The sequence below is a fragment of the Saimiri boliviensis genome, chromosome 21 (assembly GCF_048565385.1).
Source record: "Saimiri boliviensis isolate mSaiBol1 chromosome 21, mSaiBol1.pri, whole genome shotgun sequence".
Taxonomy (NCBI): Eukaryota; Metazoa; Chordata; class Mammalia; order Primates; family Cebidae; genus Saimiri; species Saimiri boliviensis.
The window spans coordinates 9,318,628-9,340,835 of NC_133469.1; the positions used below are offsets into that span (position 1 = coordinate 9,318,628).

At 54.4% G+C, this 22,208-nt stretch overlaps 2 protein-coding genes and 1 long non-coding RNA gene across 4 annotated transcripts in view; 2 read left to right on the forward strand and 1 right to left on the reverse strand.

The window, feature by feature from the left end:
- The first annotated feature begins 36 nt into the window (after positions 1–36).
- Positions 37–11,418, forward strand: LOC101050356 (cytochrome P450 2D6-like). Of its 2 annotated transcripts, XM_039463309.2 has the most exons (10): positions 37–315; positions 1,612–1,783; positions 2,320–2,472; positions 2,561–2,721; positions 3,172–3,348; positions 3,540–3,681; positions 3,892–4,079; positions 4,528–4,669; positions 4,767–4,905; positions 11,244–11,418. In XM_039463309.2, the coding sequence occupies exons 1-10, from the start codon at positions 136–138 to the stop codon at positions 11,416–11,418; spliced, it is 1,629 nt and encodes a 542-aa protein (XP_039319243.1). In that variant the 5' UTR covers positions 37–135. The 2 variants fall into 2 exon arrangements, with proteins under 2 accessions (XP_039319243.1, XP_003932855.1); XM_003932806.4 differs by lacking the exon at positions 11,244–11,418 and having other exon boundaries at positions 38–315; positions 4,767–5,006.
- LOC101028406 (uncharacterized) overlaps positions 10,760–22,208 on the reverse strand; it is a 33,307-nt gene continuing 21,858 nt past the window's right edge. Inside the window, exon 5 of the long non-coding RNA XR_012515509.1 lies at positions 10,760–21,116. This is a non-coding gene — a long non-coding RNA (uncharacterized LOC101028406). The remainder of the gene's footprint in view (positions 21,117–22,208) is intronic.
- On the forward strand, positions 16,204–20,392 carry CYP2D6 (cytochrome P450 family 2 subfamily D member 6). The gene is made up of 9 exons (XM_003932804.4): positions 16,204–16,383; positions 17,071–17,242; positions 17,786–17,938; positions 18,027–18,187; positions 18,648–18,824; positions 18,981–19,122; positions 19,339–19,526; positions 19,900–20,041; positions 20,139–20,392. The coding sequence occupies exons 1-9, from the start codon at positions 16,204–16,206 to the stop codon at positions 20,315–20,317; spliced, it is 1,494 nt and encodes a 497-aa protein (XP_003932853.2). The 3' UTR covers positions 20,318–20,392.

Below are 22,208 nucleotides of genomic sequence, written 5' to 3' on the forward strand. Positions count from 1 at the left end.
GGCCATCATCAGCTCCCTTTATAAGGGAACAGTCACACACTCAGTGTGCTGAGAGTGTCCTGCCTGGTCCTCTGTGCCTGGTGGGGTGGGGGTGCCAAGTGTGTCCAGAGGAGCTCAGTGGGCAGCGAGGCAGCCATGGGACTGGATGCACTGGTGCCCTTGGCCGTGACAGTAGCCATCTTCCTGCTCCTGGTGGACCTGATGCACCGGCGCCAACGCTGGGCTGCACGCTACCCGCCTGGCCCCATGCCACTGCCCGGGCTGGGCAACCTGCTGCATGTGGACTTCCAGAATACACCAAACTGCTGCAACCAGGTGAGGGAGGAGGTCCTGGAGGGCTGCAGAGGTCCTGAGCACCACCCACCAGCATGGGTGGTGAGTGAAGCAACAGGCTACATCAAGCCAGGCTGCAAAGGAGAAGCAGGTTTGGGCGACTAGAGGAGGGCATTTGTACACGGCCTGAAGGATTAGATTTTCCAAATGTCAAGGAAGAGTAGGGCAAGGGCCTGGAGGTGGGGCTGGACTTTGCAGTGGGTGTTCAAGCTCACTGGGCAGCATAGACTCTGGAGCACAAAGTCCCCTTTGCTGACACCACAAGGAAAGGCCTTGGGAATGGGAGAGGAATCAGGGTCCTGAGTACTGTTTAAATTAGAAAATAAGGCCGGGCACGGTGGCTCAGGCCTGTGATCCCAGCACTTAGGGAGGCAGAGGTGGGTGGATCATCTCAGGTCAGGAGTTCAAGACGAGTCTGGCCGACATGGTGAAACCCCATCTCTACTAAACATAACAAAAAATTAGCTGGGCTCAGTGGTGTACCTGTAATCTCAGCTACTCGGGAGGCTGCAGCAAGAGAATTACTTAAACCTGGGAACTTGTAATGAGCAAAGATTCTGCCATTGCACTCCGGCCTGGGTGACAGAGCCAGACAACATCTAAATAAATGAATAAGTAAGAAATCAATGGTGAGGCGCAATGGCTCACAGCTGTAATCACATCACTTTGGGAGGCCAAGGCGGGTGGATCACAAGGTCAGGAGTTGGAGACCACCCTGGCCAACATGGTGAAACCCTGTCTCTACTAAAAATACAAAAATCAGCTGGGTGCAGTGACGGGCACCTGTGATCCCAGCTACTCAGGAGGCTGAGGCAGGAGGATTGCTTGAACCCACGAGGCAGAGGTTGCAGTGAACGGAGATGGCGCCATGCACTCCAGCCTGGGTGACAGAGCAAGACTCCATCTGGGGGGAAGAAAAGAAAATCGAGGATGAAGGGGTATAGTGACACCGTTTAAACCTTTTGCAAGAGAAACCTTACGGGTTCTCTTGCCTCACTGCTCACCAGCATAGACCATCATCTGTAAAATGGAGTGCTACCTGTGGCCTGTCGGCAATTTCAGTGATTCTTGCAAGGTCATACCTGAGTGAGGCATCCATAGTGAGTTCCTCCATCATAGAAGATGTGACCTCTGTCCCTGCCCCAGGATCAGGAGGCCGGGTCTCCTTGCACCTGCTCACTCCTGGAAGCCTCAGGGGTCACCCAAGGCTCATTTGGAACTAGGACCTGCAGGCTGGGGGAACCTGGCTTGACGGAGGCGGTAACCCTCCCTCTACAGCTGCGGCGCCGCTTCGGGGACGTGTTCAGCCTGCAGCTGTTCTGGACTCCAGTGGTCGTGCTCAACGGGCTGGAGGCTGTGCGCGAGGCGCTGGTGACCCACGGCGAGGACACCGCCGACCGACCGCCTACACCCATCAACCAGGTCCTGGGCTTCGGGCCGCGCTCCCAAGGCAAGCAGCGGTGGGGACGGAGACTGTTTCCGCGGGATCCGGGTGGGTGGTGACTGGAGCCCGAGCTGGGCCGAGAGGGCGCGCGCTCGTGGACGTGGGACACTGAGAAAGGCCAGCGAGTGGCCGGGGACAGCGGGCCACGACACCACCTGCTCTGGGGAGGTGCGAGCGTGTGGTCGGGGACGGACCTTGTGGCGAGTAGGAGGGGCCATGGCTAGACCCAACAGGAGCCAGGTGGGCGAGGCCCGCACCTTTCCCAGCCGGAGGCAGGTATCCGGGACCGCGCCTGTGCTGCCAGCTCAGTGTGGCCCGGGAGAGCCAGCGGGATCTTCCCTGAGTGGAAAGGCAGTCAGGGTGGGCAGAGCCGAGGTGGGGACAAGACTCGAGCAAGGTGGGTGAGCAAAGAGTGGACCCTGTGCCCAGCTGGACGGGGCGAGGGACTGCGGGAGACCAAGGGGAGCGCAGGGTTGGAGTGGGCGGCAGAGAGCGGGGCCAAGGCCTTCATGGCCACGCCCACGCGTTCATCCGGTCCCCAGGGGTGTTCATGGCTCGTTATGGTCTCGCCTGGCGCGAGCAGAGGCGCTTCTGCGTGTCCACCTTGCGCAATTTGAGGCTGGGCAAGAAGTTGCTGGAGCAGTGGGTGACCAAGGAAGCTGCCTGCCTCTGTGCCGCCTTCGACAACTATGACGGTGGGTGATGGGCAGAGGGGCACAAGGCGGGAACTGGGAACATGGGGGACAGGAAAGGCGACCCCTGACCCGCATCTTCTGGCCCCAGGACGCCCCTTCCGCCCCAACGAACTCCTGAACAAAGCGGCGAGCAACGTAATCGCCTCCCTCACCTGTGGGCACCGCTTCGAGTATGACGACCCTCGCCTCCTCAGGCTGCTGGACCTAGCGCAGGAGGGATTGAAGGAGGGGTCGGGCTTCCTGCCCCAGGTGCAGAGCCAGGGACTGCGGGACTCCGCAGGGCAAGCTCCTCAGAGGTGCCGGTTTGCTGCAGCCGAGCCTCTGAGGAGCAGGATTTGCGTAGAGGGTTTTGGGATAGGATATTCAAGGAGAGCCCACTGCAAGAGGAAGGGCCGCTGGAGGAGGAGGGGAAACCTCAGACACGGTCGTGGGAGAGGTGTGCCCAGGTCAGGGGGCACCAAGAGAGGCCATGAACCCTGTGCCTCCTGTTTACATTGGAGAATTCGATTTTAGGTTTCTCCTTTGCCAGCCCAAGGTAAGGAGAGAACATGGAGGCTGGCACTTGGGGAGGGACTTGGGAGGTCAGTGGTGGGGACAGGCAGGCCCTGGGTCTTCCCTGGAGAGGGCTGGGGCCTGAGACTGGTCCAGGTGAAGGCAGAGTGTAGGAGGAATCCAGATCCCGTTCTGTGTCTGGTGCAGGTGCTGAATGCCATCCCTGTCCTCCTGCGCATCCCGTGGCTGGCTGGCAAGGTCTTACGCTCCCAAAAGGCTTTCCTGGCCCAGCTGGATGAGCTGCTGAGCGAGCACAGGATGACCTGGGACCCAGCCCAGCCACCCCGAGACCTGACTGATGCCTTCCTGGCAGAGATGGAGAAGGTGGGAGCAGCTGCCAGGGTGAGGAGCAGGGGCGGTGGGTTGAGGGTCCCAGGAGGAATGAGGAGTAGCCAGGCAAAAGCTGGGGCTAGTGCATCACCCAGTGAGCAGCACCTGGGCTGACAGGCGAAAAATAGGAGGTCATTTGGGGACTTTCCCTCTCCGTCCCCTGAGTACCTCTTGGCCCTGCTCAGGCCAAGGAGAACCCCGAGAGCAGCTTCAATGATGTGAACCTGCGTATGGTGGTGGCTGACCTGTTCTTGGCTGGGATGGTGACCACCTCAATCACGCTGGCCTGGGGCCTCCTGCTCATGATCCTTCACCCAGATGTGCAGCGTGAGCCCAGCTGGGACCCAGTGCAGGGAGCGAGGGAGGAAGGGTACGGGTGGGTACCCTGAGCTTAGCTGGGACACCAGGGGCTCCAGGCACAGGCTTGGCCAGGCTCCTATAAGCCTGACCTCCTCTAATACAGGAGGCAGGAAGGAAGAAGACGTCAGGGCCAGTCTCCTGGGTGCTGACCCATTGTGGGGACACATGTCTGTCCAGGCCGTGTCCAACAGGAGATCGACGACGTGATAGGGCAGGTGCGGCCACCAGAGATGGGTGACCAGACTTGCATGCCCTACACCACTGCTGTGATTCACGAGGTGCAGCGCTTTGGGGACATCATCCCCATGAATATGCCTCACATGACATCCCGCGACATTGAAGTGCAGGGCTTCCTTATCCCTAAGGTAGGCCTGGGGCCCTCCTCACCCAGCTCAGCACCAGCCCCTGGTTGGTGCCCCAGTGTGGCCACTGCCAGGTGGGCCCAGTCTGGGAACCCTGGCCTGCCAGTCCTCAATGCCACCACACTGACTGTCCAACCTGTGTATGGGGTGCAGAGCAGAGTCAGGGCTGGCCTGTCTATCCAGAGCCCAGTCTAGTGGTGAAGACAGACCAGGACCTGCCAGAATGTCGGGGGACCCAATGCTCCTAGGGAGAGGGGGCAGCATGGGCACCCCTGGGAGGTATGACTGGGGCATATTATGGGGTTGGGGAGGCTTCCCAGGAGCTTCTCGGGTGCAGGACTAGTAGAGTCCAGCTGTGTGCCAGGCAGTGTGTGTCCTCCATGTGTTTGGTGGCAGGGGTCCCAGCATCCTAGAGCCCAGTCCTTACTTTCACCCTGCCTCTCCTACCCAGGGGACAGCGATCTTCGCCAACTTGTCATCAGTGCTGAAGGATGAGGCCATCTGGGAGAAGCCTTTCTGCTTCTACCCCGAACACTTCCTGGATGCCCAGGGCCGCTTTGTGAAGCCAGAGGCCTTCCTGCCTTTCTCAGCAGGTGCCTGTGGGGTGCCCGGCTCCCTGTCCCTTCCGTGGAGTCTTGCAGGGGTATCGCCCGGGACCCATGCTCACTGAGGACCCTCCCCTACCCATAGGCCGCCGCGCATGCCTCGGGGAGCCCCTGGCCCGCATGGAGCTCTTCCTCTTCTTCACCCACCTGCTGCAGCGCTTCAGCTTCTCCGTGCCCACTGGACAGCCCCGGCCCAGTAACTCGCCTGCCGGTGGCTTTCTGGTGTATCCTTCCCCCTACCAGCTTTGTGCTGTGCCCCGCTAGTGTTGGGCATCAAGCCCATGACCTGCTCCTCTTGTACAATAAATTAGTCTAGAGGCTCCCACTTGGTTTCTGAATCCAGTTTGGGCTCTTGCCAAGGCCCTGGTTGTGTTGGGTCATCTGTCACCTGCCTGATGTCAGTGCTTACCCCCACCTCATTCTTTTTTTTGATACGCAGTCTGTCTCTGTCATCCAGGTTGGCGTGTGGTGGTGCCATCTCAGCTAACTGCAACCTCCACCTCCTGGGTTCAAGCAATTCTCGTGCCTCAGCTTCCCGAGTAGCTGGGATTACAGGCATTCACCACCGTACCTGGTTAATGTTTGTCCTTTTAGTAGACATAGGTTTCACCATGTTGGCCAGCCTGGTTTCAAACTCCTGACCTTCGGCGATCCACCAGCCCCAGCCTCTCAAGATTCTGGGATTACAGGCATGAGCCACCACGCCCAGCCTCACTTCATTGATTCTTACCTGGACATCTGACTTTACTTGAGATACAGGCATAGTGATTCTCAGCAGGTGACAGCTTACCTCCACATCACCTCCAGAAACCCATCACTGGCTGCCTGACTTGGTGACAAGGTCTACGCATATGTCTTGGCTGGGTTAGATATGAATAGGCATGTGCCAGGAATCAGCCCAGTCCCTGGCTAGGGTGGGAGACTGTGTTCGGGAACCCCAGACCACTCTCAGGTCCAGTGATTTGCTCGGTCTCACAGACCTAAAAAAGTTGTTATCCTCCCTTTTATGGTTTATTACAGAGAAGGTACAGATTAAAGTCAGTGAAGATGAAAGGCACAGGGGGCAGAATCCAGAATGACCAGGCAGAGGCTGCAGCTCTCATTCCTGGTGGAATCCTACAGGCAGCGCTTAATTCTCCCTCAACAGTAAGTGACACTGCAGAGAGTGCTGCCAGCCACAGAAGCTCACTTGAGCCTTGGTGTCCAGAGTTCTTGTTGGGAGTTGGTCATCCTAAGCTTGAGCCCCCCACATGGCTGACCTCGGTTACTCAGTCTCGAGCCCCTCAAGTCAGGTGGATACAAGCCTGAGGGTCCAACCCTCAGTCACGCTGTTGGCATGAACTGTGTTGTATGGTCAAAGGCGCCAGCTATGTACAAAGACTATTTCAGACAGGACATTCCAAGGCCTTAGCATGTCTCCCAGCAGCCTGTCAAGAGTCAGTGATTTGGTTTGGATTGTGCAAGAAATGACTTCCCCATTTTTACTACACAGGTCACCCTCTTGGCTCTGACACCATAATGATTACATTAGTTTGAGCGTGTGTGTGTGTGTGTGTGTGTGTGTGTTTTCTTTTTGTTTGAGACAGGGTCTCCCTTTGTTGCCCAGGCTGGAGTGCAATGGTGCAATTGCAGCTCACTGCAACCTTTGCCTCCTGGGTTCAAGCAATTCTTCTGGCTCAGCCTTCCAAGTAACTGGGACTACAGGCACATGCCACCACACCTGGCTAAGTTTTGTATTTTTAGTAGAGATGGAGTTTTACCATGCTGGCCAGGCTGATCTCGTGATCCACCTGCATCAGCCTTCCAAAGTGATGGAATTATAGGTGTGAGCCACCATGCATCCAGCCTTTTCTTCTTCTTTCTTCTTTCTTCCTCCTTCTTCCTCCTCCTCCTTTTCCTCCTCTTCCTCCTCATCTTCTTCTTTCTTCTTCTTACGCTTCTTCTTCCCTCGTGATCCACCTGCATCCACACCTCCTCCTCATCTTTTCTTCTTCTTTCTTTTCTTTTTCATCTTCTTTCTTCTTTTTTCTTCTTTTCTTTCTTCTCTTCATCTTCTTTCTTCCTCTTCTTCCTTCCTCTTCCTCCTCCTCTTCCTCTTCCTCTTCTTCCTCTTCCTCCTCTTCGTCTCTTCCTCCTCCTCTTTTTCTTCTTCTTCCTCTTCCTCTTCTTTTCTTCCTCTTCCTTTTCTTCTTTTGGTAGGATCTTGCTCTATCACCCAGGCTGGAGTGCAGTGATGCCATCAGAGCTCACTGCAGCTTTGACTTCCTGGGCTCAAGCAATCCTCCCATCTCAGCCTCCCTAGAAGCTGGAACTGCAGGCACATGCCACCATGCTCTGTTAGTTTTTATGTTTTTGGTAGAGATGGGATTTCACCATGCTGCCCAGGCTGGTCTCAAACTCCTGGACTCAAGCAGTCTCTCTGACTTGGCCTCCCAAAGTACTGGGATTCCAGGTGTTAGCCATTGAGCCTGGCCACTTTTCTAGTTCTTTAAGATGCATTGTTAGGTTATTTACTTAGTTTTTCTTTTTTGATGTAGGGACTTAGAGATATAAATTTCTTGCTTAATACTGTTTTCACAGTATCCCACAGGTTTTGCTATATTCTATTTCTATGATTATTTGTTTCAGGAATTTTTTTAATTTCCTTTTTTTTTTTTTTTTTTTTGAGACAGAGTTTTGCTCTGCCCAGACTGGAGTGCAGTGGTGCCATCTTGGCTGACTGCAACATCTGCCTCCTGGGTTCAAGTGATTCTCTTGCCTCAGCCTCCCAAGGAGCTGGGATAACAGGCGCCAGCCACCATGCCCTGCTAATCTTTGTATTTTTAGTAGAAATGGGGTTTCACTATATTGACTAGGCTGGTCTCAAACTTCTGACCTCAGGTGATCTGCCTGCCTCAGCCTCCCAGAATGCTGGGATTACAGGCATGAGCTATGGTGCCCAGTCAAATTTCCTCTTTAATGTCTTCACTGAACCACTGGTCATTCAGGAACATACTGTGATTTTCTTGTGTTTGTATGGTTTCTAGAATTCCTCTTGTTGTGGATTTCTACTTTTACTCTGTTGTTGTCAGAGAAGATATTTGATACTATTTCAGCTTTTCTAATGTTTTAAGACTTGCTTAGGCCGGGCGCGGTGGCTCAAACCTGTAATCCCAGCACTTTGGGAGGCCGAGGCGGGTGGATCACAAGGTCGAGAGATCGAGACCAACCTGGTCAACATGGTGAAACCCCGTCTCTACTAAAAATACAAAAAATTAGCTGGGCATGGTGGCACGTGCCTGTAATCCCAGCTACTCAGGAGGCTGAGGCAGGAGAATTGCCTGAACCCAGGAGGCGGAGGTTGCGGTGAGCCGAGATCGCGCCATTGCACTCCAGCCTGGGTAACAAGAGCGAAACTCCGTCTCAAAAAAAAAGACTTGCTTAGTGACCTAACATAAGGTCTGTCCTTGAGAATGATCCATGTGCTGAGGAAAAGAGTGTGTATTCTGCAGACTTTGCACGAAGTGTTCTGTAAATACCTAGTAGGTCCATTTGTTCTATAGTGCAGATTAAGTCTAATGTTTTCTTGTTGTGTTTCCATCTGGGAGATCCGTCCAGTGCTGGAAGTGGGCTGTTGAAGTCTCTAGCTGTTATCGCATTAAGGTCTGACTCTCTAGCTCTATTAACATTTGCTTTATGTGCTCCAGTGTGTGTGCGTATGGATTTACAGTTGTCATATTCTGTTACTGGGTGGCCTTCTTTGTCTTCTCTTACACTTTTTGTCTTAAAATCTATTTTGTCAGCCGGGCACGGTGGCTCAAGCCTGTAATCCCAGCACTTTGGGAGGCCGAGGCGGGTGGATCACGAGGTCGAGAGATTGAGACCATCCTGGTCAACATGGTGAAACCCCGTCTCTACTAAAAATACAAAAAAATTAGCTGGGCATGGTGGCGTGTGCCTGTAATCCCAGCTACTCAGGAGGCTGAGGCAGGAGAATTGCCGGAACCCATGAGGCGGAGGTTGTGGTGAGCCGAGATTGCGCCATTGCACTCCAGGCTAGGTAACAAGAGCGAAACTCCATCTAAAAAAAAAAAAAAAAAAAAAAAAAATCTATTCTGTCTTACTATTGCTATTCCTGCTCTTTTTTGGTTTCCATTGGCATGGAGTAGCTTTTTCCATCCCTTTATTTTCAGTCTATGTGTATCTCTATAGGTGAAATGTGTTTCTTCTAGGCAACAGATCACTGGGCTCTGCTTTTTCATCCGTTCAACCACTCTATGTCTTCGTATTGGAGAGTTTAGTCCATTTACATTCAATGTTATTGCCAAGTAGGGACTTCCTGCTGCCATTTTGTTACTTGTTTTCTCACTGTTCTGTGGTCTTCTCTTTCTTTTTTTTCTTTCTTTCCTTCTTGTCTTGCTTTTAGTGAAGGTGATTTTCTCTGCTGGCTGGTGGTATGATTTAATTTCTTGCTTCTATTTTTTGTGTATCCACTGTGTGTTTTTTCTTTCTATTTTTGAGACAGTCTCATGTATTGTGTGTTTTTTCGATTTGAGGTTACTGTGAGGCTTGCAAATACTATCTTATAACTCACTATTATAAACTGATGTCAACTTAACACTGATCGAATAAATAAACATAAAGCAAAAAGAAAACTAATGAAAACTCTACACTTTACCTTCATCTCAGCACTTTTTAACTTTTTGTTGTTTCTGTTTACGTCTTTTTTTTTTTTTTTTTTTTTTTTTGAGATGGAATCTAGCTTTGTTGTCCAAGCTGGAGTGCAGTGGCATGATCTCAGCTCTCAGCTCACTGTAAACTCTGCCTCCCAGGTTCAAACAATTCTCCTGCCTCAGCTTCCTGAGTAGCAGGTGGCCACCACCATGCGCAGCTAATTTTTTTGTGTGTTTTTGCTGAGACAGGGTTTCACCATGTTGGCCCGGCTGGTCTTGAACTCCTGACCTCAAGGTGTTCTGCCTGCCTTGGCCTCCCAAAGAGCTGGGACTACAGGTGAGAGCCATGGTGCCCAGCCTCTGTATGTCTTATTGTACTGTCTATATCTTGAAAAGTTGTTGTAGTTATTTTTGATTGGTTTATCATTTACTTTAATTAAAACTAACTTACACACCACAATTACAGTATTTTTTTTTTTTTTTTGACACAGAGTTTCGCCCTTGTTACCCAGGCTGGAGTGCAATGGCGCGATCTCGGCTCACCGCAACCTCCGCCTCCTGGGCTCAGGCAATTCTCCTGCCTCAGCCTCCTGAGTAGCTGGGATTACAGGCACGTGCCACCATGCCCAGCTAATTTTTTGCGCTTTTAGTAGAGACGGGGTTTCACCATGTTGACCAGGATGGTCTCGATCTCTCGACCTCGTGATCCACCCGCCTCGGCCTCCCAAAGTGCTGGGATTACAGGCTTGAGCCACCGCGCCCAGCTACAGTATTATAATACTGTTTTTCTGTGTGCTTACTAATACCAGTGAGTTTTGCACCTTTAGATGATTTCTTCTTGCTCATTAACATCTTTTTATTCAGATTGAAAAACTCCCTTTAGCATTTCTTATAGGACAGGTCTGCTGTTGATGAAATCTCTCAGCTTTGTCTGGGAAGGTCTTTATTTCTTCCTGTCTGAAGGACATTTTTGCCAAATATGCTATTCTAGGATAAAGGGTTTTTTCCTTCAGCACTTTAAATATGTTATGCCACTGTCTCCTGGCCTGTAAGGTTTCCACTGGAAAGTTGGCTGCCCCATGTATTGGAGCTTCATTGTATGGTATTTGCTTTTTTTGTTCTTGGTGCTTTCAGGATTCTTTCTTTATCCTTGACCTTTGGGAGTTTAATTATCAGACACCTTGAGGTAGTCTTTGGGTTAAATATGCTTGGTGTTCTATAAACTTCTTGTAACCGAATGTTGATATCTTTCTCTAGGTTTGGGATGTTCTCTGTTGTTATCCTTTTGAATAAGCTTTCTACCCCATGTCTTTCTCTGCCTCCTCTTTAAAGCCAATGACTCATAGATTTTCCCTATGACTTAATAACTTTAATTATGATTTATTCATAGATTTGCCCGTAAACATATATATATTTTACATATATATATGTGTGTGTGTGTATGTGTGTGTGTGTGTGTGTGTGTGTGTGTGTACTTTTTTTTTTTTTTTTTTTTTTTGAGACAGGATATCTCTCTGTCACTTAGGCTGGAGTGCAGTGGTGTGATCTCAGCTCACTGCAGCCTCTGCTTCCCAAGTTCAAGCAATTCTCCTTCCTCAGCTTCCCAAGTAGCTGGGAATACAGGCACCTCCTACCACACATAGCTAATTTTTTGTATTTTTAGTAGAGACAGGGTTTCAACATGTTGGCCTGGGTGATCTTGAATTCCTGACCTCAGGTGATCCACTCACCTCAACCTCCCAAAATGCTGGGATCATGGGCATGAGCCACCGTGCCCGGCCAATGCTGTGGTTTTTGAAACCTCATAGAGTTACTGCCTTGGTGGTCTTGGATAGGATCTGGAAGAATTCTCTGGATTATCAGACAGAGACTCTTGTTTTCTTCCTTTACTTTTCCCCAAACAAATGGAGTCCCTCTCTCTGTGCTGAGTCACCTGGAGCTGGGGGTGTGGTGATACAGGAACCTCTGTGGCCACCACCACTGGGACTGCACTGGTCACATCTGAGGCCAGCACAGCACTGGGTCTCACCCAAGATCTGCTGGAACCACTGCCTGGCTACTGCTGACGTTCACTCAAGGTCCTAGGGCTCTGCAATCACCAGGTAGTGAAGCCATCTAGGTTTGTGTCCTTCCCCCAGACCCTAGGTGGGTCCAGAGGTGCTGTCTGGGAGCATGGATTATTGTTAACAAACTTAGCAATTTGCCTCTTGTTCTATTCCACTGTGGCTGAGCTGGCATTCACACTGCAGTGCAAAGTGCTTCTGCTGTTGCCTCCACTTTCCACAGACAGGGGGTCCTCTCCAATGGCCACCACCCCCGTCAGCCCATGCTGCGGGGTTCTGGCAGCCCCCACTGGTGTTCACTAAGGCTCAGCAGCTCTTCAGTCAGCTTGTGGTCAATGCTGCCAGGCCTGAGACCCACCCTGCAGGGTAGCAGCCTTCCCTCTGGCCTAGGGCAGGTCCAGAAACACTGTCCAAGAGCCTAGACCTGGACTCGGGGACCCCAGGAGCCTCGTTGGTGCTCTGCCCCACTGTGGCCAGCCTGGTAGATAGGGTGCAAGACCAAGTCCCCTTTCCTCTTCCCTCTCCTCCCTCTCTCACCATCGCCACCAGAGCTGGGAATGTGCTGGGTCACTCCTGAAGTCAGCATGTCTCAGAGCCCAAGGCCCATGATGTACCACCTGGGTATCCCTGCCAGTTATTCAGGGCCCATAGGTGATGAATCCTGCCAGGGCTGGGTCCTTTTTTTCAAGACAGTGGGTTCCCTTCGGCCCCAAAGTGTGTCTAGAATGCCAGTGACCTAGGGCCTGGGCTGGAGGCCTCACTCCTCTGCCCGGTGTCCTCTCCTCCTGTGGTTGAGCTGGTGTCAAGATGCAATACAAGTCCTCATTACTTCTCACTCTCCTCTCCTTGAGCAGAAGAGAGGAATTACTTTCATTGTTTGGCCAGCTGTGCAGTCTGGGGCTGAGGGGGCAAGCACTCCCTTGGCTGCCCTGGCTCCTGGCTCCCTGGGTCATGTGCCACCCCAGTCCCTGGCTCTGAGCCAAGCCCAGGACTAGGAGTTGCAGAGGAACTGCAGTCCTTGGGTCCTAGACCCTCTTGCAAGTTTCCCTAGGATCCCTAAGTACTGTGGCCCATGGTGGGGAGGCTTGCCCAGAAACTCAAGTTCTGGCCACTGGAATAGGCGACTCTTCTCTGGCTAGGGCTGGCCCAGATGCTCCCTTCCAGTTTGGGCACTGACTGAGCTAAACACGGCTTTGGCTTTGCTCTCCACAGTGACAGGCGACACTGAGTTCAGTGTCAGGCCTCCCAGTCATTGCTCTCTCCTTCCTGCAAGTGCACAGAGTTGGTGCTGCATGGTGTCTGCCGGGGGTGAGACAGGTGGCACCAGCAAACCAGGACTGTCTCTCCCACCCGCATCCATGCCTCTTTCTGTGATACAAAGGGAAAACCAGGTACTGTGATGGCTCGCCTGATTTTTGGTACTTGTGACGGTGCTTTTCTGTGTGCAAATAGTTGTTAAAATTTGGTGTTCCCGTGGGGTGAGGGGGAGGATGAATGTTTTGCCACCCCTCTTCTCTCTTTTTTCTTTTTTTTTTTTTTTTTTTTTTTTTGATACAGGGCCTCCTGTGGCCCAGGCTGGAGTACAGTGCTGCAATCATGGCTCAACTGCAGCCTCAACTGCCTGGGTTCAAGTGATTTCCCCCACCTCAGCCTCCTAAGTAGCTTGGACCATAGACCTGCGTCACTGCACCCAGCTAACTTTTAAATTACCTGTAGAGACAGGGTCTCGCCATGTTGCCCAGGCTGGTCTCAAACTCCTGGTCTCAAACTCCTGGGCTCAAGCAATCCTCTTGCCTCAGCCTCCTGAAGTGCTGGGATTACGAGTGTGAGCCACCACGACCAGCTTATCCATTATTTTCAGTGTAGCTAATGGCACACAACAATAACTAAGGGATTGTATATTTAGCTTGTTTCTTGTTATTTTACATTTCCTTACACATCTGCTGTGCCAACTCTGTTGGGTCTTGGTTCTATCATTTCTAAATTCCATAGGTAACTTTTACCTCTTGTAATCGATCACAGTGCAGCTAGTGATATAGTAACTGTGTAGGAATAAAGCTTCATCAGCCCTTTTACCTTCCTTTCTCCAAGTTAAGCTTGCACTAAGTTTCAGAGAGGGTGATTCTAGCGAATCACATTTCTGAAGCCAACTGTGTCTGGAGTCCCCAAGACCTCCCCACTCAGTTCAATGATTTGCTATAAAGACTCACAGAATTCTGAAATGCTGTTATACTCACTGTCATAGTTTATTACACTGAAAAGATTCAGATGAAAGTCAGCAGAGGTCAGTGGTGCCCAGGACAGAGCCCAGGAGAGACACAGCACAGAATTCCCACTGTTGGCCTGGCAGTCTCTCACACCTGTAATCCCAGCAGTTTGGCAAGCTGAGGCTGGTGGATCACCTGAGATCAGGAGTTTGATACCAGCCTAGCCAAGATGGTGAAACCCCGTCTCTAATAAAAATACAAAAATTAGCTGGGCACTGTGGCAAGCACCTGTAATCCCAGCTACTTGGGAGACTGAGGCAAGAGACTCACTTGAATCCAGGAGGCAGAGTTTGCACTGAGCCAAGATCACGCCACTGCACTCTAGCCTGGGCGAAAGAGCAAGAATGTCTAAAAGAAAAAAAAAAAATCCTGCTGTTGTCTTCCAGTGCAATCACATGGACAGTGATGGATTCTCCCAGGCACAATGTGTGATACATGCAGAGGCCACGGCCTGTCAGGGACCTCCACCAAGCCCTCATGTCCAGAGGTTTTGCAAGGTTGGTCTTGTATGTATTGAGGACTTGGGTGGCAGACATTAGGTACCAAGTCTCCTGCCCCCTCTGGAGGTCAAACTGATAAAACCAGATGCAAGGTCCCTACCATACATCACATTGTCAGCAGGCTGTCCGGCATGGCTGAGGCTCCAGGAATTCAAAGACACTGTTTCCAGACAGAATACTACCAAAGCACACAGCTCATCTTCCAGGAACTGGTCGAGGTCTTGTTTTTTTTCTAAAAGATCCTGAGACCCTGCCTTCCCCCGAGCTAATGAGTCTACCCTTTACTGCACAGCGGTTCCCTCAGTCTGGAGGCCCACATTTCAGGCCCAACTTAGTCCAGAATACCAGGGGCAGCGGTCCCACCAGCACCATCACAACAGTGACCTCCCTTCATATATGGCACCCCAAAATAAAAGACAAATCATGGAGAGTCAGGAAGCTTTGTGTCAGGGTCACTTCCCAGGGTTCATTCAGCAGTGCCAGAACATTCCCTGGGAAGGACCCATGGAAGCCCAGGACTGAGCCATCACCCTTGGCCTCCGTCACCTCAACACAGGACTGCCTAGGCAATAAGAGCAAAACTCCACCTGAAAGGAACAAAAATTAGCTGGGTTTGGTGGTGCCTGTAATCTCGGCTACATGGGGAACTGAGGTAGGAGGTTCACTTGAGGTCAAGACTGCAGTGAGCCGTGATCCTGCGACTGTACTCCAGCCTGAGCAACAGAGGGAGACCCTGTCTAAAAACAAAAAACAACAACAACAAAAACACATATCATGAACAAAGGATCCTCCATAACATTACCACCAGATTTTTCTTCTTTTTTTTGGAAACAGAGTTTTACCCTTGTTGCCCAGACTGGAGTGCAATGGCCCAATCTTGGCTCACCACAACCTCTGCCTCCTGGGTTCAAGTGATTCTCCTGCCTCAGCCTCCCGAGTAGGTGGGACTACAGGTACGTGCCACCACGACCGGGTAATTTTTTGTATATGTTACACCAGATTTCTAATCGGAGACATGGAGGCCAGAAAGCAGCGGAGGACAGTGGCCCTTAGGAAGCCACTGGAGGATGTTGTCACAGGCTGGGGCAAGGGCCTTCAGGATACCAACTGGGAGTTCTGGGAACAGCCCTGTTGCAAGCGAAAAGCCATGGCCAGGCTGGAGTCCAGGAATGTGGGGTGGGCTGGGCTGGGCTGGGCACCAGGTGATAGCCTTGAGCCTTACTGGGAACAGCCTCTGGACAGGAGAGGTAGGGCTTGGCTGAGAATGAGGCTATTTGGTGCTGGTTGTGTGTGTGTGTGTGTGTGTGAGAGAGAATGCATGTGCTCTGGGTGTGAGTCTGTGTGCATGTGAGCATTGTCTGCGTGTGGGTGGTTTTGTGAGTATGTGAATATGTCCCTGCACGTGTGAACAAGGGGACAAGAGTCTGGGAGTGTAGAAGAGGTGTGTGCACCATCAGGCCTGTGCCTAGCGTCTATGCATGTCAAGAGTGCAGTGTGAAGTGAAGGAACCAGGCCCGTGCACCTCTGATCATCATGAACTCCCAAGGCCTCAGGTGAGTGCCACTGACAGACAAAGGTGGTGAAGGCCACTCTGGAACGGGCAGGTGGGGTGAGGAAAGGGCAAGATCATGTTCTGGAGGAGGGGTTGTGACCACAAAAGGGCACGTGAGCCTAGCAGGGAGGGGGATGGCAGGGTCCACTGAGACCCTGGTTATCCCAGAAGCCTGTGAGGGCTTGGGGAATTGGGAAAGGGAGTGACTTCTCCCACCAGGCCCCTCTACCACCCTACCCTGGGTAAACAGCTGGGACAAGGACCTTTGGTGCAGCCCGTACCTGCCCTGGCCGGACCCTGCACCCACTGGCAGCACAGTCAACAGAGCAGGTTGGCTCACAGCAGAGGGCAAAGGCCATCATCAGCTCCCTTTATAAGGGAACAGTCACACACTCGGTGTGCTGAGAGTGTCCTGCCTGGTTCTCTGTGCCTGGTGGGGTGGGGGTGCCAAGTGTGTCCAGAGGAGCTCAGTGGGCAGCGAGGCAGCCATGGGGCTGGATGCACTGGTGCCCCTGGCCGTGACAGTGGCCATCTTCCTGCTCCTGGTGGACCTGATGCACCGGCGCCAACGCTGGGCTGCACGCTACCCGCCTGGCCCCATGCCACTGCCCGGGCTGGGCAACCTGCTGCATGTGGACTTCCAGAACACACCAAAGAGCTTCAACCAGGTGAGGGAGGAGGTCCTGGAGGGCAGCAGAGGTTCTGAGCACCCCCCACCAGCAGCAAACATGGGTGGTGGGTGAAGCCACAGGCTGGACCAGAAGCCAGCTGCAAAGAGGAAGCAGGTTTGAGGGACTTCTTGGGGAGGGCATTTTTACATAGCCTGAAGGATTAGATTTTCCAAATGTCAAGGAAGAGTAGGGCAAGGGCCTGGAGGTGGGGCTGGACTTAGCAGTGGTTATGCAAGCCTGCTGGGCAGCATAGACTCTGGAGCACAAAGTCCCCTCTGCTGACACTGGAAGGAAAGGCCTTGGGAATGGGAAAGGAGTCAGGGTCCTGAGTGCCATTTAAATCAGGATTCAAGGATGAAGGGGGTGCAGTGACCCAGTTCAAGCCTTTTGCACTCTGCGTTCCCCCGCCTCACTGCTCACCGGCATGGACCATCATCTGTGAAATGGGATGCTAACTGGGACCTGTCTGCAATTTCGGTGACTCTTGCAATGTCATACCTGGGTCAAACTGAGTTCCTCCGTTATAGAAAGTGTGACCCCCATCCCCACTCCAGGATCAGGAGGCTGGGTCTCCTCCTTCCACCTGCTCACTCCTGCTAGCCCCAAGGGTGGCCCAAGGCTCACTTGGGACTAGGACCTGCAGTCTGGGGAGACCCTGGTTTGACGAAGGCCCTCCCTTTGCAGCTGCGGCGCCGCTTTGGGGACGTGTTCAGCCTGCAGCTGGCCTGGACACCTGTGGTCGTGCTCAACGGGCTGGAGGCCGTGCGTGAGGCGCTGGTGACCCGCGGCGAGGACACCGTCGATCGGCCGCCTGTGCCCATCTACCAGGTCCTGGGCTACGGGCCGCGCTCCCAAGGCAAGTGGCGGTGGAGACGCAGATTACGTTTCCACGGGACTCGGGTGGGCGGTAACTATAGGCCCAGCTGGGCCGAGACGGCTCGGAGCTGTGGATGTGAAACACAGAAAGGCCAGCGAGTGGGCTGGGGACAGCCGGGACACCACCTGATCTGGGGAGGTGCGAGCGTGTGGGCGGGGCCACTGCCCAGTACTGCCCGGGAGCCGGATGGGCGGGGCTGGCGCCTTTCCCAGCTGAAGTGGGTGTCTGGGGGGCTGCGCATGTACTAGAGGCTCAGTGCGGGGGCGGGGGGGAGGGGCCGGGCCGGCGGGATCGTCCTTGAGTGGAAAGGCGGTCAGGGTAGGCAGAGCCAAGTATGGAGTCAAGCACTGCCCCAGGCAGGGGAGTGCAGGCGAGCAAGGTGGATGAGCAGAGCGGAACCTGTGCCCAGCTGGACGGGGCAAGGCAGTACGGAAGGCTAAACGGAATGCAAGTTTGGAGTGGGCGGTGTAGGGCAGGGCCAAGGCCTTCATGCCCATGCTCACAAGCCCCTCTGGTCTCCAGGGGTGTTCCTGGCGCGCTACGGCCCCGCCTGGCGCGAGCAGAGGCGCTTCTCCGTGTCCACCTTACGCAACTTGGGCCTGGGCAAGAAGTCTCTGGAGCAGTGGGTGACCGAGGAGGCCGCCTGCCTCTGTGCTGCTTTCGCAGACCACTCAGGTGGGTGATGGGCAGAGGGGCGCAAGGCAAGAACTGAGAAGGTGGGGAACGAGAAAAGTGAGCCCTGCTCCGCATCTCCTGCCCCCAGGACGCCCCTTTCGCCCCCGCGGCCTCCTGGACAAAGCGGTGAGCAACGTGATCGCCTCCCTCACCTGCAGACGCCGCTTTGAGTATGACGACCCTCGGCTCCTCAGGCTGCTGGACCTAACGCTGGAGGGACTGGCAGAGGAGTCCGGCTTCCTACGCGAGGTGCGGAGCCAGGGACTGTGGGGCGTCTGCAGGGTGAGCTCCCGAGATTCCAGGGCTGCAGCGGGCTTCCAGGGAGCAGGGTTTGCATAGAGGGGTTTGGGAAAAGACAATCCAGGAGAGCCCACTGCAAGAGGAAGGGCCTGGAGGAGGGGCGGAAGTCTCAGACACGGTCGTGGGAGACGTGCGCGCCGGTCAGCAGGGGTTCCAGGTCAGGGGGCACCAAGAGAGGCCAAGGACCCTGTGCCTCCTGTCCACATTGGAGAATTTGATTTTAGGTTTCTCCTTTGCCAGCCCAAGGTAAGGAGAGAACATGGAGGCTGGCACTTGGGGAGGGACTTGGGAGGTCAGTGGTGGGGACAGGCAGGCCCTGGGTCTTCCTGGAGTGGGCTGGGGCCTCAGACTGGTCCAGGTAAAAGCAGAACACAGGAGAAATTGAGACTCCGTTCTGTGTCTGGTGCAGCTGCTGAACGCTATCCCTGTCCTCCTGCACATCCCGTGGCTGGCTGGCAAGGTCTTACGCTCCCAAAAGGCTTTCCTGGACCAGCTGGATGAGCTGCTGAGCGAGCACAGGATGACCTGGGACCCAGCCCAGCCACCCCGAGACCTGACTGAAACCTTCCTGGCAGAGATGGAGAAGGTGGGAGTGGCTGCCAGGGTGGGGAGCAGGAGGATGGTGGGTTGAGGGTCCAGAGAGCAATGAGGAGTGACCAGGCAAAAGCTGGGACTGGTGCATCACCCTGCAAGCAGCACCTGGGTTGACCTGTCTCCTGAGTACCCTCTCGGCCCTGCTCAGGCCAAAGGGAACCCCGAGAGCAGCTTCAATGATGAAAACCTGCGCCTAGTGGTAGCTGATCTGTTCTCTGCTGGGATGGTGACCACCTCGATCACGCTGGCCTGGGGCCTCCTGCTGATGATCCTTCACCCAGATGTGCAGCGTGAGCCCAGCTGGGGCCCAGTATGGGGCACGGGGGTGCACAAGGGAGGAAGGGTACAGACAGGTACTCTGAGCTTAGCTGGGACACCAGGGGCTCCAAGCACAGGCTTGGCCAGGCTCCTGTGAGCCTGACCTCCTCCAACACGGGAGGCAGGAAGGAATGCTCAGGGCCAGTCCTGCGGGTGCTGACCTATTGTGGGGACACATGTCTGCCCAGGCCGTGTCCAACAGGAGATCGATGACGTGATAGGGCGGGTGCGGCGACCAGAGATGGGTGACCAGGCTCACATGCCCTACACCACTGCTGTGATTCACGAGGTGCAGCGCTTTGGGGACATCGTCCCCCTGGGTGTGACCCATATGACATCCCGAGACATTGAAGTGCAGGGCTTCCTCATCCCTAAGGTAGGCCTGGGGCCCTCCTCACTCAGCTCAGCACCAGCCCCTGGTGGGTGCCCCAGCATGGGCACTGCCGGGTGGACCCAGTCTGGGAACCCTGCCCATCCAAACCTCAAAGCCACCACACTGATTGTGGGGTATACAGCAGAGTCAGAGCTATCCTGTCCATCAAGAGCCTGTCCAGTGGGGAAAGGGGGCAGCATGGGCACCCCCAGGAGATATGACGGAGACCTGCTATGGGGTCAGAGTGGGTGCCCAGGAGCTTCTTAGGTGAACTAGCAGTCCAGCTGTGTGCCAGGCAGTGTGTGTCCCGTTTGGTGGCAGGGGTCCCAGCATCCTAGAGCCCAGTCCCCACTGCCAACCTGCATCTCCTGCCCAGGGAACAACGCTCTTCACCAACCTGTCATCGGTGCTGAAGGATGAGGCCAACTGGGAGAAGCCCTTCCGCTTCCACCCTGAACACTTCCTGGATGCCCAGGGCCGCTTTGTGAAGCCAGAGGCCTTCCTGCCTTTCTCAGCAGGTACCTGTGGGGTGCCCTGCTCCCAGCCCTTCTGTGGAGTCTTGCAGGGGTATCGCCCAGGGACCCAGGCTCACTGAGGCCCCTCCCCTACCCACAGGCCGCCGTGCATGCCTCGGGGAGCCCCTGGCCCGCATGGAGCTCTTCCTCTTCTTCACCTGCCTGCTGCAGCGCTTCAGCTTCTCCGTGCCCGCCGGACAGCCCCGGCCCAGCACTCATGGTGTCTTTGCTTTCCTGGTGACCCCTTCCCCTTATGAGCTTTGTGCTGTGCCCCGCTAGAATAGGGTACCTAGTCCTCAGCCTGCTCCCTAGCCAGGAGCCCTGATGTGCAATAAAGCAATGTGGTAGTTTCAACCTGGGTCACCTGCCACGCCTTGTGATGGGCCTCACGGCCTCCCAAGAGCAGCCCCAACCCCTGCCTCCTTCCTGCTTACCCCAGTGCCTGGCCTGGCCGTGTTTGAGACAGGGCTGTGTGGAGATTGAGCATGTGTCAGTTGGCCTTGCCCCTAATCCCATGTCCTCCACTGATCCATCTCTGACTGCCCAGATTGGTGACATGAACTGTACATTGTCCCAGCATCTAGGGAAGGGGCCAGAATGGGCTGACTAGAGGTGTCGGTCAGCCCTGGGTATGGTGGAGAGGGCAGTACTCAGCCTTGAGAGGCCCACAGTTCGGGCCCGACTCAAGTCTACCCTACATCAGGGGCAGCAGTCCCACCAGCACCATCACAGCAGTGACCTCCCTTCGTATACGACACCCCAAAATAAAAGACGAATCATAGGGAGTCAGGGAGCTTTGTGCCGGGGTTACTTCCCAGGGGTTCAGTCGGCAACTGCCAGAATGTTCCCTGGGAAGGACCCATGAAAGCCCAGGACTGAGCCATCACCCCCAGCCTCCATCACCTCACCACAGGACTGGCCACCTCTCCAGGTCCTCAAGGATGCTGCTGTCCAGATGTCTGACCAGTGACAAGTTTCCACTCCGGGCCAGGCTGGAGCTTGAGGAGGACGCTTGTCTGGGCTCCGACCTTAGGGCCATCCTCCCGGTGGCTGGGTCAGGCAGGGCCGTGCATGAGCCCTATGGGCAACAGGCCTGTCTTAGGAACAAGGGGCAACCTTGGACCCATGAGGCACTGGGGTGAACAGAGGAGGTGGTGGCGTGGGTGGCTCAGAGTTAGAGACTCTGACCCTAGTCCTGGCTCTGCCACTACCCAGTGTGACCCTAAGCCTGCCCCTCCCCACCCTGGGCTTCTGTTTCCTTCTGCCAGTGAGAAGCCTGCTTCAGGTGCCCTGAGTCCAATCTTTCTGCTCTGCCTTCTGGGGCTTTGGCCCTTGTTGGTCTGGAGCTGAAGCCCCCACGGAAGGTAGGAACCGCTCTCCCTCTGTCAGCACAACTGGCTAGGCTGGGCACACCTTTTTAGGGAACAACCCAGAGCAGAGAACCAGACACTCTGAGAAGTCACCCGAGGCCTCCTTTGTCAGAGGACTGTAGACAGTGGTTCCTGCCAGCATTTCTGTAAATGCCCTCGTGCCAGGGTGCAGCCCAGCTGTCAGCACAAGAGGGACATTGGTCTGTCCCCTGGCACTGAGTCAGAAGGCCGGCCAGGGCCCCCTTGGGCCACTCCAGAGACAGTCCACTGTGGTGGCAGGGCTTGGTGGCAGGAGGTGCCGTTCCTGCCCCTGTGGGACACGGAATGTGGATGAGGCCAGAATGGGTTTGTCTGAAAATGGAGGCCCCGAAAGGCGGCAGCCCAGACTGCAGCAGCAGCAGCAGCTCTTGGATTTTCTGGAAACTTTCTTTGCGGTTCTGAGTCTTGGGGCTGTGGGAGACTGAGAACCAGCTCTGTCACGAGCATGGGACCCAGTCCCAGGGCCTTTACTCATTACTGTCCCCTTCAGAGGCCTCTGGCAAAGTAGAAACTGGCAGCCTTCTAAGTCTCTGCTGGGAACAACCCTCCCTCTGAGATGCCCCAGGAGGGCCACTCAGCTGTGGTGAAAGGACAGGATGCAGCCGGCTCAGGGGAGTAGCCTGGAGTTCCTGCCAACCCAGGGAGGCTCCCGAGAAGGTCAAGACACCTGACTCCTAGGCTGCTTCCCTCCCCTCCCCAGGTCAGGAAGGTGGGAAAGGGCTGGGGGCTCTGTGATCCTAGCAGTCACTGAGATTAACACG

Coding starts and splice junctions, on each gene's coding strand:
- CYP2D6 (XM_003932804.4), top strand. CDS start 16,204: ATGGGGCTGGATGCACTGGTGCCCCTGGCCGTGACAGTGGCCATCTTC. Junction 17,939..18,026: donor TGCTTTCGCAGACCACTCAG/GTGGGTGATGGG, acceptor TCCTGCCCCCAG/GACGCCCCTTTCGCCCCCGC. Junction 19,527..19,899: donor AGGGCTTCCTCATCCCTAAG/GTAGGCCTGGGG, acceptor TCTCCTGCCCAG/GGAACAACGCTCTTCACCAA.
- LOC101050356 (XM_039463309.2), top strand. CDS start 136: ATGGGACTGGATGCACTGGTGCCCTTGGCCGTGACAGTAGCCATCTTC. Junction 2,722..3,171: donor GGTCGGGCTTCCTGCCCCAG/GTGCAGAGCCAG, acceptor TGTCTGGTGCAG/GTGCTGAATGCCATCCCTGT. Junction 4,670..4,766: donor CTTCCTGCCTTTCTCAGCAG/GTGCCTGTGGGG, acceptor CCCTACCCATAG/GCCGCCGCGCATGCCTCGGG.